The sequence below is a fragment of the Triturus cristatus genome, chromosome 3_2 (assembly GCF_964204655.1).
Source record: "Triturus cristatus chromosome 3_2, aTriCri1.1, whole genome shotgun sequence".
NCBI lineage: Eukaryota > Metazoa > Chordata > Amphibia > Caudata > Salamandridae > Triturus > Triturus cristatus.
The window spans coordinates 872,943,507-872,959,141 of NC_140584.1; the positions used below are offsets into that span (position 1 = coordinate 872,943,507).

The 15,635-nt window shown below is 43.6% G+C and overlaps 1 protein-coding gene across 4 annotated transcripts in view; it reads right to left on the minus strand.

The window, feature by feature from the left end:
- EFCAB5 (EF-hand calcium binding domain 5) overlaps window positions 1–15,635 on the minus strand; it is a 592,664-nt gene that overhangs the window by 208,278 nt on the left and 368,751 nt on the right. For all 4 annotated transcript variants that reach the window (XM_085649237.1, XM_085649235.1, XM_085649236.1 and 1 more), the window contains exons 3-4: window positions 12,732–12,888; window positions 11,547–11,610 (exon numbers count right to left, since the gene is read on the minus strand). In XM_085649237.1, coding sequence (XP_085505363.1) covers window positions 11,547–11,610; window positions 12,732–12,888 — 221 coding nt within the window. The remainder of the gene's footprint in view (window positions 1–11,546; window positions 11,611–12,731; window positions 12,889–15,635) is intronic.

Genomic DNA, 15,635 nt, shown 5'->3' on the forward strand with positions numbered 1-15,635 from the left:
TTTCCCTTTCAGAGTGTCCCTGTCTGCGTGGATAGCTTGCAGGAGCGTTGCATTGGGGGAGGCCCAGTATCCTGGTCTGCCAGTGGGGCAATCGTTTTCGTGAATTTGTCCAATTTACCTTGCCTTTGCGGTTTGGGTTCTTTGTGCCTGGCCATAGTTGTGGATCCGTGTAGCACGGTGTTCCAAGGGTTGCTGAATCGTCACTTAGTGCCTCAAAGCAGCTCCCACGGGCAACCTCCGTCCTCCGCTTTTCTCACTCGATTAGGCCCAAAATATGGAGGTCTCTAGACTCGGTGGGGTCCTTCTCAGTTCCTCAGGTTAATACCCATCGGGGCGAGGATGGGGGGGACACTATTTTACAGTTTGTGGGGGGGGTTTCCTGTCACCCGGGCACCCCTGTGAGACCGGTGTCTGTGGGACAGCAGGGCAAAAGTAACGGAGGAAAGGCCCCCATCACCGTCGGTGTGGAGAAAGCTGTAGTGTCAGATTTTGCAGATCTCCAGGCCTCCCCTTTCTCCCCGGGCCACACGTGTCCACACTCCCTGCGAAGTCTGCTTTTGCTAATACTATGGGCCCCTCTTTTTACTGGATCACCTGGAGGCCTGCAATGATGTCTTATGGGATCCTGTGTGGAGGGGAAGTCAGCTCTCTACCGCTGTCTCTGTGGGCCCAGCCGCTCCTGGATAACCTATGTCCACCTCCGGCCGTCTCAGCCTCTAATTATCTTGCGGCGATGCGCGTGGGAGTAGTGGAGTCTCTGTCAACATTGGAACCCCTCCTACCTTTTGCCACCATCAGCGCTCTACACTGGTCTTCCCGAGCAGGGAGATGTCTGCTGGGACTTCGGGGGGGGGGGAGAGGCCCAGCTGCTCGAAACGTTTGCTACCCCAAGGCGGCTCTGATTACTGGGGGCCGGTCTCGGCTCCTTCTTTTCTGAGGGGTCAACAGCTCCTCCGGGCCCGGGGCCGGAGGCGTCCAATGGACCCTCAGGGGGGGAAGGATCCCAACCACTTGGGACCCCTGCTGCACTCCAGAAGGTCCCAGGTCACCGGAGGCCGGCCGCATCCTTGCCGTCACTCTTCGTCTCTGGGAGTGGCGCCGGTTCCCTCTCTGGGTTCCAGAGTTCATCTCCCTCCGTACTTGCTCAGGCTCGCCCTCGCTTCCCAGGTCCTGCAGTCAGGCAATTTGGGTTACCTGCCTTGCGGCACCGAGCCGCAGGGACACTCTCCGTGCGGCCTGGGTCCTAATGCCGTCTCGAGGGTTCCAACCGCAGGTTCAGTCAGAAGCGAGCAGACGGGCACACCCCGGACAAAGGATGTCGCAGGAGCCGCCCATCCAGTGTCAGGGGTTGCTGCACCAATCTGGCAATTGGTAGTGATGTGGATGTAACTAGGAAGACAGGATCAGTGCGAGATTAGCAGGTAGGCTGGTGGAGCTCATGTTCGGAGCTGCTATTCTGCCATGTTTTTGGCCACTCCCAGATTTTAGAGATTTTTAATTCAGGTTTTAACCAACTTGTTTTCCGACAACTTTGAGTGGCTGAAAAGGTCTTGAAAGAGATGAGGTTGTCAACAAAGGATATCATCAAAGATGGAACTCATGAACTGTTATTGTTGGGTTCTCATGTACAAAAGTGGTAAGTTGAGAATGAAAAGTGAATAGGTCATGGATCTTCGAAGATCCAAAGCATATATTTGGAGTCTGTGAAGACTATAGCAATCCTTGACAATGGATGATTGAGTTTAAAGTTAAAGATTATGGTCAGTTCAAATTATGAGGTAGTTGCTAACCACACTTATGAGACTGTCATTCTTGAATATTGAATTCAGTGTATGAGTTGTAATCGGTATCAGCTGATCTAAGTGAATCCATTTGAGGCAAGAAGAGGGATTTAGTCTGGGGCAGTCCAAGTTTATCATACCAGACATTATAATCTCCTAGTTTGCAGAGGCCAGAATGCTTTGAGGTAATCTCTAGGAATCCAGGAAGGCATCAGCAGATGAAGGGTTGTATGTTGGCAGTCTGTAAATCAATAGGAATGAGTATGTGAAGATTGTTTATGGAGGGCATTGGACAAGCAGAAAAATGAATTTTGGAGACAGCGACTTCTTGGCTGGTTTCTGTAAGGAGAAACGTTTTATAGCCATTTTCTAATTATCCTGTGATCTTCTAACTGAGGCACTTCTAAACAGCATTATTAACCTGAGGGAAATGTGCCATTTAGGTTAGTTGCTGCATTATTGTTTAACCAAGCTTCTGTAATATAGAGTAGGGCAGAGCTGAAGTTTGATATCATTTCAGATATTTTGATTTGTTTTTGTTTTGTTTATTGATCATGGTTTCAAGAGGATACTAGAGAGATGGGAAGTAAAATGCAGAGGTTGGCCTGCTTATATAGTATGGGGTACATGAAAACTACCTGTGTATCAGGGGCCATTTAGTTTTTTTGCTTTCTAAGAAAAAGTCCCTGCTTTGGAGATTTGATCTTAGAAACAAAAAACAATGCAGAGTGAGCTGCCATGACATTGTGCTCTGACTGGCATTCATTTCTATCAAAATTGCTTCCGTCACATTGGCAGAGCATTTTCACCTGGAATTATAAAGCTTCTTCAGTATCCAACTTTAATTAGGGCAGGTGGTCTGCTGTGGGGTGGATGTATAGCTTAAGCAGATTGTCTCCAAGGCCTAAATGGCCACATAGATTCAAAGGTGCTGCCTAATCTTTCTAACACTAAGCAGCTAACTCCTAGCAGCAGTGTTGGTGAAATTCATAAAAAAATAAATGAATGAAATAGAATTTCTAAAGCGCAACACTCACCCAGGGGTATCTAGGCGCTGAGCGGAACGGACATCATGAAGGCTCTAAAAAATGGCAAGTTATTTATTGAAGAACCAAGTCTTCAGGTTCTTCCTGAATTCCAATAGGTTTGTCTTAGATTTTAGCTCTATTGGAAGCGAGTTCCACTGCCTCAATGTACGTAGAATGAATCCTCTCCCTCCCTAGGGATTACAAAATGTCCACTGGTAGATGAACGCAGGAAGCGAGCCGAGGTGTAGCGCTGGAAATGCTGTATCAGATACGCAGGGCCAGTGCCTTGTTGGCCTCTGAAGGCAATGCAGAGTGCCTTAAACTGAATCCGTTTACATATAGGAAGCCATTGTAATTGGATCAGTGCTTGAGATGTGGATTTATGGTTTGGAATGCCTAGCAATAACCGGGCTGCGGCGTTCTGCAGTGTTTGTAGCTTATGTAAAAATTGTTTTTGAATATTCATGAAAAGCGCATTACAGTAGTCGACTTTAGATGAAATGAGAGTAGTAACTACCGTCATCTGCAGACATGATGGAATGAAAGGCAACACTTTTGTTTGAGTATTTCAAATAAGGAAACATGCTGAGGTGATATGATTTATTTTTCCTTCAAAGGATAGTTTAGTGTCAATAATTACTCCAAGGTTTTTTGCTCTGTCACTAGGGATAGGTCGGTTCCCCAATTCCTGGTGTCAACAGTTGATCGTCCAAAAAGAAGGATTATTGCCAAACAACAGGACCTCAGTCTTCGAGGAGTTTAGTTTTAAGCAGTTACTGCTCATCCACTTCCCAATGTGAGACATACAGTCATGGAACTGGGCTGCCGTGGCTTTGGGATTGTGGGTTCCAGACAATCATGATATATTTCGCATGGATAGAGCTCAGAAACCCGGAGGGGGGTTAGCCTGCATCTATCGAAACACAATCACAGTTAATCAAGCAGACTCCATCTCCTTATCCTCCTGTGAATATCTCTGCACCAACATCTCGAATGACAAAGGCATCATCTGCCAACTTCACATAATATAACACTCCCCGGGAGACAATCTGAAGTTCATTGATGAGCTAATGGAAGTCATTACAGCCAACACCAACTCACAAGTGCCGCAGATCTTTCTGAGAGACTTCAATCCCCATTGGAACAATACTGGTGATCATGATGTAAGCGGTCTCAAATCCTTTCTGGCAGTCCAGGAGCTGTCCCAATTCTGTGACAGCCCAACCCACAACAATGGGGAGACATTAGACCTCATCATAGCAAAAAGAAACACTATATCACTAGAATCCATCTCCCCATGTGACTGGACTGATCATTACAGCATCTTCTTCTCCATCAACAGTGAGGTAACTCCAAAACGAAGCCAACCTACAAAAACAAAACAATGGAAAAGGAATATCCAAAATATCAATCCCAATGCCTTGATATCCCAATGCAATTCCGCCCTGATCCCATCAGCAGACATGGCTGACGTCCATGATCTCACAGACTTCTACAATGTCACTATGCTTGAAATCCTTAATACCACAGCGCCCCTCCAAGAAAGAAATTTCTCCACCAAAATCTCCAAACCATGGTTCAATGAGAATCTAAACTCGGACCGGCGCAAGTTAAGACTAGGTGAGCGAGCATGGAAATCAGCACCCTCCACTGATCACCCATACCAACTTAGGGCACTGAGAAACACTTACAACAGAAAAATCTTAAAAGCTAAAGCAGACTTCTTCAAAACACAGCTGAACCAAGCCATTAACCATCCCAAAAAACTATTCGAAATTGTAAAACAACAATCGCGTAACTCTACAAACGTAGTGGAATTAAGCAACCCGGCTACCCCTAACTGCGACGAGCTTGCCAAATTCTTCCTAGAAAAGATTAGAACCATTGAAAATGACATTCAATCCAAGAAAGAACCCCAACAAACTACTGACCAAGAGTCTACTCCTTACTCACAGATCAAGGACCTTTTTAGCTTTCCGATCGAAGTTCCAAAAAACAATGCCAACTGGTAATCCTTCTCACCCATCCCTGAACACGAAATCTATAGCACCCTGCTAGCGTTCAACCCTGCCAATCATTTCTCCGATCCCCTAGCCCCATCTGTATTCAAAATGATAAAGACCTCTGTTCTACCACTATGGGCAAAAATTGTTAACGCCTCTCTGAGGCAAAGTTCCATACCTGACTGCCTTAAAATAGGGCAGGTCACACCTATACTAAAGAAAGCCAACTCCCTCTCCACAGACCTCAACAACTATCGTCCTTTATCCAGCATCCCCACTCTGGCAAAGTTATTGGAAAAATGTGTATAAATTCAACATTGCAACCACATCAAGAACTTCAACCTGCTAGATAAACACCAATCTGGCTTTCCATCAAGGTCACAGTACTGAATCAACACTCACCCATATAATGGATGACATTTTAAAAATGTTAGATCATAACGAATCGTGCCTATTGATACTTCTTGACCTATCGTCCGCTTTCGACATGGTTAAACACGACAATCTACTGTCCCTACTTGAACAAAGGATGGGCCTAACCGGTCCAGTGTTACAATGGTTCACCTCCTTCCTAAGCAACAGAACCCAAAGAATCAAGTTGAAGCAATAATTCTCTCAGCCTTCCATGGTCAGACTAGGAGTTCCACAGGATCATCACTATCACCAATCCTTTTTAATCTACTCATGGAACCCTTGCTAATGCGCTGAATTCTGCAAACATTCTATATCACCTACGACACTCAACTATACATGAAAATCTCCTTACCAGATGACTTCATCTCCCTCAACGCCATTCTTCATAATACCCAAAGTTGGCTCAATGGCAACCACCTCATTCTCAATACCAAGAAAACTGAGTTCCTCCTCATCTCCCCTCCCAATCGCACACCCAAGATAGACTTATGGCTGAATCATCTAACTTCCTTTGATTGCGCCCCATACATCATTGACTCCGCAAAATCCCTGGGAGTCACCCCTGACAAACATTTAAATATGCAGGCACAAATCTACAATGCCACCAAGGGAGCCAAATTCAGTTGAGTATCTTAAGGAAACTTAAACCCTTCCTCCCACAGACTGATCTAAAAATAACAGTTCAAGCTCTAGTACTACCAAGACTGGACTATGGAAGCACCACGCTATGTGGTCTTCCAAAATACAAGCTAGCACCGATCAGGGCATCGCTTAACGCTGCGGCCAGGCTGGTCTCTGGAATAAAAGAAATAACCACATCACCCCGGCCTTGAAGGCTTTGAACTGGCTACCCTACGAGTCGAGAATACAACTAAAGATCGCCTGCATGACACATAAAGCCCTACATAGCAACACCCCCAGCTATTTAGCACAAAAGCTAGAGCGGTCGGGAGGTTGCAGACATTCACGAAGCGCGAGCTCACTACTACTAAAACCTCAATCCTTCCACAAAAAGAGAACTAGGTGCAGAGCTTTCTCAGGAATCGCACCAAAGATCTGGAACAACCTTCCCCCAGACGTACGCAGAATCTCCTTTTTTACCGCCTTCAAAAAAGAAGTGAAAATGTTTCTAATGAACAAATTAACATCCTAAATCTTTAACACCCTGATGCCTATTTGCCACTGATTATATCCAAACACCAATGTCTACCTCTATTGTATTATATGCGATTTCCGATTGTATGTATAATATGTGATAATTATGTACTGTAAAGCGCTCTGATACCCCCGTGGGTCATATTCACGCTATATAAAACTTTATAAATAAACAATCTGAGTGTCATCCGCGTACGAAACCAAAGAAAAAACGAATTATCTTATCAGAGCCGCAAGTGAGATAACATAAAGATTAAATAGAGTGGAGCTCAGGGACGAGCCCTGAGAGATGCCACAAGGCAGAGAGAAGGCTGGTGAGGTAAATTCACAGAGAAAGACTGTCTGGATACGGTCAGCTAAAAAGGAGGTGATGAACTGAAGTGCATTATCCTTGATCCCAATTGATTCCAGGTGATCGATTAGAACAGCGTGATTAACCATATCAAATGTGGCTGAAAGATCTAAAAGGATCAGAGCCGCATTTCCACCACCATCTATTGTGTGCCTAATTTTTTCCGTAGCTGTGACCAACACCAGCTCGGTGCTATGATGACTACGAAATCCGAACTGTGTAGGATCAAGACTCTTTGTATTGTCTAAAAAAGTAGGTATTTCTTGATTGACAATTTTTTCAACCAATTTGGCGGGAAATGGTAGTCGTGTTATTGGGCGATAATTATTAGGGTCAGCGGCATCCAGATTGATTTTTTTTAACAGTCGAAGAATGGACTCTTTCTTCCAGTCTGTAGGAAAATATCCGGCAGCGAATAAGTTGTTGAACAGGGCCGTGAGGTATGTGGCTATCACTACTGGGGCTAGATGAATTATTCGGGCTGGACATGGGTCTTCAGGAGAGCCTGATTTAATCTGCATCAGTATCCTTTGGGTCTGATTCACCGTCAGAGGTCCAAAATGGGGTAGAGTACTGGCCTTGTGGGTGCTCTACAGCAGTTTGTTGGTTAGATCGACATTTGGATTAATGTCTAAAAACGAATCATAGACCAATTTGATTTTGTCTTGGAAATTAGATGCTAGTTTGTTGCAAAATTGTTGATTAATATTGGGGTTCTTAGGGTCTGGTAGTTTTGATAATTTATTAACGTTGCAAATAGTTCTGTAGAGGAATTCATAGTTCCTTCTATTTTTGTCACAAAGTAATTCTTTTTCTCAGTTAAAATCATTATTATAGGTCTGTAAATTAGCTTTATATACCTCTTTGTCTTCTGGTTTGTGGTCATGTCTCCATTTACGCTCTGATCTGCTACATTCCTGCTTTTTCCGTCTAAGATCCTCGCTGAACCAGGGTTCAGAGGGGTTAGTCTTGTTACTATTGGAGTTTTTTTGCTGGAGCTAGCAGGGATAATGGTGCATCTAGCCATTGATGGTAATTACAAGCAGCAGTGTCTAAATCAGGTCAGACCAGTGGGATTGATTCGATAAGAGATACATTAAACTGACTAGCATCTATAGTGTTTCTTAGGCGACGAGTGATATTCCTAGTATGTGGGCAGGGATTTTCTATTTTGAATGGCCCATTTATCTCAAACATGATTGCCTTATGGTCGTCCAATCCAAAGGGGAGAGGATACCCAAACGAGCTGTGGATTATCCGTAAAGATGCCATCAAGCAAATGACCGGCTGTGCGTGAGGAGCCCTGGACAATTTGTGTTAGCGCTAGCTGGATCAAGCAGGTTGTCTATATGGTAATTAAAATCGTCAATAATAGTGAAATCCATGGCATCAACTTTTAAGTTCTATCAGGCTGCCAATGGATTGAGAGAAAGCTGTTCTAGAACCTGGAGGTTGATAGATGAGAAGTCCATTAAAGGAATAGTGACTGGTAAGTTCGATTTTCAAATGTAAGGCTTCGCAGAGTAGCTCATTGGTAAGAACATTAAAAATAGTATTGAAGTGATCTCTGAATATTACTGCAAGGCCTCCGCCCTTTTTTAATGGACGGTCGTGTCCTACTATCCTGACGCCTGCAGGTAAAGCCTATAGTAGATTTGGTTCAGAAGAAGGATCTGCCCAGGTTTCAGTGAATAAAGCCAGATCAATATTCTGATTTTTTCCATGAAGATCGGGAAGTCCAGTGCATGTTTTAAAAGGGATCTGGCATTTATGAGTGTACAACTGCATCTCATTTTAGACTGTTTAGGGGGTATCACTTGTAATTTTGTAGCCGTAGGAGCAATACAATGGATGTTAGTAGGGGAAAAACCACAGAATAGATATACTAAGCCATCATTTATTTATTTATTTATTTATAAAGTTTTAGATAGGACGAACTTGATCCCGAAGGATATCAGAGCGCTTTACAATTTGAGGGAAATGAAGCTAACAGATCAGTACATGAGTCAAATAGGGAATATACATATGCATTGAATCAAATAGTGCACACATAAAAGACCAATTATAAACCTGGGGTAGGCGAAGAGTGGGCTAATTGTTGAAAACAAAATGACAAAGGGGAGCAAATACAATAGTAAAATACAAGATTGACTACCAATATTGTAGTATGTCTGATGCGATTAGAGCTGACAATCGCTCCTCTTGTTAAGGTAAGAACTTATTCATGAGGAATCTTTTTGCTTCCAGTTTGAAAGCAACCTTGGAAGAGATTCTACGGATTTCCGGTGGAAGAGAATTCCAAATTTTGGGTGCAGAGCCCGAGAAGGCTCGTTGGCATGTTCTCTTTTTGCAGAAGATCTGGGGTTTCAAGAGGAGGGGATTAGCACTCCTCGACGGTCTACCCTCTCCGGATAGTTCTAGCTTTTGCGCAAGGTAGTTGGGTGTTTTGAAGTGGGGGGCTTTGTGCGATAAGCAGGCAATCTTTAGTTGAATTCTAGCTTCATAGGGCAGCCAGTTTAGAGATTTTAGGACCGGGGAGATGTGGGCATTTCGCTTGGTGCCCGTTATCAATCTGGCTGCAGCGTTCAATGATGCCTTTAGAGGGGCCAAAGTGTATTTGGGGAGGCCACATAGCGTGGCACTGCCATAGTCAAGCCTTGGTAAAACAAGCGCTTGGACCACTTGCTTGAAATCTGCTTAAGGTAGGAAAGGTTTGAGATTCCTGAGTGTTCTCAGAAGGTGGTTAGTTCCCTTGCAAACATTGCTAATATGAGTCTTCATATTCAGATGTTTGTCCAGGGTGATTCCTAGAGATTTAGCAGAGTCAATAATGCGGGGGGGAGCATTTGAAGGCGGTGAGTTGGTTCATCTAGAGGTCCATATTAGGAGTGTGTTTCGGGGGAGAAATGAGGAGGAATTCTGTTTTGGAGGTGTTTAGCAGGAGGTGGTTCTCAGTTAGCCAATTTTGAGTAGTCAGTAGGGTGGAGTTGAGTGAAGTGATGTTATCCGGGGTGGAGATTTTCAAGTAGAGTTGGGTGTCGCCTGCATACATATGGAAGTGAATGTCCATGGATGTTAGTACATTAGCTAATGGTTTCAGGAACAAATTGAAGAGAATGGGAGATAAGGAGGACCCTTGGGGACCCCCATGGTGACTGGGGATGGCTGGGAGAGAGAGTGGTTCGCCTTAACTCTTTGGGACCTGTGCTGGAGGAAGGACGAGAACCATTGCAGCACCTGACCAGAGAGGCCCATCCTTTGCTTCAGAATATCTAGGAGGTTGTCGTGATTGACAGTGTCAAAAGCAGAGGAAAGGTCGAGTAGGATAAGGAGGCAGGATTCATTTCGATCAAGCATTATTAGGATGTCATCCATCATGTGAGTGAGAGCCGATTCAGTGCTGTGCCCACTACGAAAGCCAGATTGGTGTTGGTCCAGGAGATGGAAATTTTCAATGTGCGCACATAATTGTGTCTGGACGCATTTTTCCAGGAGTTTGGCTAGTGTGGGGATGCTGGAGATAGGGCGGAAGTTGTTAAGATCTGTACTGTCTGCTGTAGGCATTGCAGTGGTACGGGTCTAACTAAGGACCCCCACAGTACTTTCTTGAGGAATTCATTAAAAGCAAAGTTTCCCTGGAATAGGTGATAGGGTCCTTGCCTTCTGGGGTCAAACTAGCAGGGGAGCTGGCGCTGAGCGCAGTTTGAGCATGGATGGGCGCAGACGGGTTGCCTTTGCGCAAGTCCACTGCGGGCTTGGATTTGCATGCGTTTTTGTAGCCCCAACAGGCGGAAGTAAGAAATGCTGGAACACCAATTGCACAAGATAGCGGCCAGCTGAGGAACAGGAGAAGGAGAACTCTCTCCACCCAAACGGGTGACCCGCAGCGGACCAGAGAGTCTGGAAATGTAGGAAGGCAGGAGGTGAGGAGTTACCTAGTTACAGCGGGAGCACAGTATCTAAAATTACACTTAGCCCAGGAGATACATTTAAAAATACAAGTAAAAATCAAGAGTTAAGAGTTTGTTTCAATTTTTTTTTAAATGTGCCGTAATAGCTGTAGGCTTTGAGTATCTTATTAAAATGAAATGAACTCTGGACATATGCTGGAATTAAACTATATTTACTTAACTGGTGAAGGATACTGATTTTATTGAACTAAGATGGCTGAGTGGACCAACTGGGGTTCAAATCTGTGGCCATGAAGTCACACAGGTTTCAAAAGTGGATGCATTGGTCGACTCAGGCACAAGACCCAACTTATTTGAATAGGGTGGCTTGCTAGTTTATTATGACGCCGAGGTAGATATCTCCAACCACTATAAAAGGGAGCCTGTGATGGCAGATGGAAGAGGCAGAGATCAAAAGAGTGCAATAAAACCTACTACTGTGATGATGATGTGCTTAATGTTGAGTATGGTACCATCAAGTTCACCTTCCCTTTGTTCCCCATGCTTTTCCTTTCACGCCTTCCGCATTCTCCTCCTACCTCCCTACATAACTTCGTCTTTTCAACATTCTTCTCCTTTCACATGCTCAGAAACTACAAGTCTTCTTCAACTTATGCCCTGCCTGTGCCATGCAGCTGTTAAATAGTCTGTTAGCATAAGACCTTTGGTTTGAATTCTGGAGACTGGAGGATCTCCAATTCATGCACTGTGTACTTTTGAGTAAATATCTTGCCCTGATGAGGCTAAGTGGTAAATCTAGGGATCTTGTGAGTAAATACGTCCAACCCTACCACTCACACTCAATTAAAACCTGTGAAATGCAAAACATGTAAATAAGTGGAAGGATAAAGTCCTCTTCTCACCAAATTTGGGCTCCACTTGTAAGCGAGAGGCTACTTCCTGGAATGACTTCAAGGCACTTTGAATCTGTGAAAGAAAACATAAAGTCTCAGTAGGTAAAAACTTGCCTGAGGTTTGAAGAATAAAGCTTTCTTGCAGACTGAGAGGTGGAGTCTGCTCACTACTTTTTGGCTTCACTGAAAGAATGAAAGGAAGTTACCTCAGGATTCTAGGGCCCTTAATGGGTCAAAAATAACATGTCACAGGACATAAAGTAATACACTGAGATGTACATAGTGAACAACACAATTCCTCACTCTCCCACATCTGAATACTCCCCCACACTACATGCCAAGTCATCATGAGTTTTCAGACCATGTACTACATCATACCACATAAACTGATGCCGTGCTGCACCAACTCACCCCCTAGTGCACAACTGCCCCTATTTGCTGGACACCTGGAACACCTATCTTTATCATTCTACATTCGTGCTTCCTCTTTCATACAATCACTTTCCGTCACTTCCTTATTCCGCCATATTCAGTGAAGCTTTTACACTGTGAAGATAGATGCCTGCTATTCCAGTGCTTCCAGCCTTGGTTCCCTCTGTGACACCAGCACTGTATACACTTGCTATACCTGCTGGTGTGTGTGTTTCTCAGGTGTATATTACCAGCATCTGCCCCTTTCCTTAAGAGTACCGTATAAACAAATGTATCAGAATTGTTAACACTTCTTGTCTCTGCTATTATTGAGTTCAGGTTCCCTAATGTCCATGCAGCCCTTTATGAATTATTCAGGTGTTAATGTGCAGTTCATGTGTGTGGCAGATGGAAACTGAGATTAATTACCATGTTATGCAGAGTTAGATGCCTAAGTGGTTCATGATCTTTTGAGAGCACCATAGTGGTAAACGGAAAGCAGACACTGCCGATGTCCAGTGGTTAAACACAGTGTGTGCGTTAAACTGGGTCCTGCCGATGACACAAATATCCAGGTTCACACACAGCCATGCCCTTTCACCCACTGATATCAATGAATCTCTCATTCATTAGTAAACACAGAAAGCTCCCATAGCCTCCCCACTGGGAAACAGAAGTGGCCATGGGCAGTCCTGAGAGGAGAAGTATTTGCTTCTGAAGAGGAATCTCTAGTGTGTAAGGATCACTGGTAACCTACCTAGCTAAAATGCGAATTCAGCTTACCACCGCGGCTGGTATGCGGCCGCTAACATCCAGCGTCCACTCTGGAAATTGCAAGGCCAGTGCTTGTTTCCTCGCCTCCTTCACCTGTGCCTCGATGTCTTCCAGCTTCTCCCGCTTCTCCAGCGCCTCCTTCATCTCCTGCTTCAACTGGGCCAGCCTGGCATTGGCAAAAACAGGACCATCTCATCAACCTCATTGCATTCAGCTCAACCCCTCAAGAACCCAGCACATAAATACATTAAGCATGACCTCCCCAGGACTCGATTCCCACACTGCCACCAAATCTAATCTCTTAATTTGATGCTTAGAATGTGTCGACTACCAACACAAGTACCATGAGTAACCATCTATGACTCCGCCAGTCTTAAAGGCCACATGCTGTAAGCACCAGATTTTCCTTCTTCAGTCTGGAGGTGCCTTCAGGCAGTTACATTTGTAGATCTACTACACATGGTGCTCTTTGGTTTGCACATTGTTCTTCGTGTTTTCCTAGTGCCCTTTATACATTTTTTACTGTGATGCATTTATTTTTTAAAAGCGTACATTTTAGTGTATTGTTTTGCTGTGAAAGAATTACAGCATTTGCGATTTATCATTTTTAGGTCTCGTATAGAAAGCGCTTGCGCTGTCTCTTTGAGACATGTTTTATTGAGGTATGGACTTGAAGCTCTGCCAACTCTCCTCCCTTCTTTTAAATTGGCTGCTGTCACAGTCCTTTGTAAATGGTTGCTTTTTATTTGTTAATAGGCCTATTAGTCCCTCCTTAGTACCTCCCTGTCTCCTAGTGTTACCTCCCACAAGGACTGGCCCTTTTACATGTGTTGTAAGTTTCATTGATGGTCTTTCTGCACTATTTTCTTAAACAAGACTCTCATACCTGCTATTCCAGGCACACTTTTTGCTTCCGAGTTAACACAGCAATTGTATCCTGCTCATCAGAGCGTTTGAAGGGCACCTGCTCTGTTCCCTGCACTTAACAACTCCTGCCCCCAGCCTGAATGCTTTAATAATTGTTGACATACTTCAGCGCTGCGTTGGTTTCACTTTTATGGTTGTGTATTTTTCAGCTCTTCTGTCCCGCTTTCTGTGCTCCCTTTCCCCCTCCCAATCAGTCAGCAGGTTCCAGCCTGCCTCACAGCAGAGCCAGGCCTCAGAGCAGGGGTCACTGCTGTCTGTGCCTCTCCTGCTCCTCAGCTGCCCCAGCTGTGGACTGGCTCTGGTCTCATGGAGGAACAGCAGACATGAGCTCTTTCTATGCGCTCTTAGTTTCTATCAGCGCAGCGTCCTTTCAGAGCACCACGCTGGTTAGCTTTCACTCTCCTGTCTCCCCCACACCCCAGCTCCTCTTCCCACTCTCTCTGCTCTCGCTTCCAGTATGTCATAAGGCCTGCCTCACAGAGGAGCCTGGTGGAGGAGATGGAGGTCTGTGCTGCTAGATGAGCCTCAGAAAAAAGGCCTGGTTTCTGTCAAGCACTGACGCCTTTCTTTCACATTCCAATCCAAATATTCTGTGGCACTAATTAGAGGCACCAATGCACTTTGACATTTATACTGAGACAAGAGTAGAAAGTATGTATGGAAAGTACACACTATGCTTTCCCTGCTTTGGATTCAACATGATGTAACCACGCTTGATATTCATAACCTCCCTCCTATTTTTTTCTTCAAAAGACTCCTCTTCTAGAAAATCCCAATGAGGATTTTAGTCACAGTGATGTATTTCTGTTGCTAACATGCTGTTTGTTTGCTAAATTAAAAAGTATTTCTGTTGTAGTGTTCATACATATATTTTTTACGTACTGTGCTTTGTTACGGGCACGTTATGTAATATTTTCCACAATATTGCTTTTGTTCGTGATGTGTAATAATAAATATACTGTGAATTGATTTTTTTCAATGTACTGGGTGTCAATGTATTGTGGCTAAAATTGACTTTTGACAGTGCAATTTTTTTTTTTACTACGCACAGTTGTAGGCACTTGAACTTTGATCCTTTGCTTCAAAGTCAGCACCTTTCTGCCTTTATTTTGCAGATGTTTTTTTCGTCCTAGTTCTATAATATACTGTTTCTTTGCTAAAATAATACTTATTTCTACTCTAGTTTAGCTATATATATATATATATATATATATATATATATATATATATATATATATATATATATATATATATATATGTATTCTTTATTCTGCGCAATGTGGGTTTTCTGAGTGCTGTATAAGGTGCGTGTTCTGTAATATGCTGTTTGTCTTTATAACACCCAGTACTAAAAGTCATTGTGTTATACTTACTATTTAGGTTACAATATATTGCTTTTCTTCGCGGTGTCATAAATATGCAGCTACTTTATTATAATTTTTTTTGTGAAAACATATTTTATTTATCAAGAACACGTATCATGCAGGTCTCTGTAACCCAGAGAGTACTGCCAAATCATTGTCACATTGCAACATCTTGATATTTTCCTTTTATACTAAAATAATGCAGGGCATTTCAAACCAAATAAAGCCCTACTAACTCTGAAATTCCCTCCTAACCCCCGGGTCCCACCCCCCGACCGCAGCTACATTATTTTGACACCTTAATACCTAAAACAAATTTGTGTTGCATGTATTTTTTGACATCCACACTGTATATCGCCTTACGTAGGGTTACACAGTTTTTTTTAAAACTACGTACTGGGTGTAAATGTGCGCTCACTTATTTATATAAACAGTATTAGCTTAAAAGTACTGCTTAATTGCAGCTGGGGTTTTCCTGTGCACAGCTTTTAAATAACACCACTTAAATCCATAATACATTTACATACACACAAAGTAAATAAAATATTTGCCCAGGATCAAAGGATTTTTGGCCCACAGCAAAACTTAAACTTTAATCCCCATCCTCAAATTCGGCGCCTTT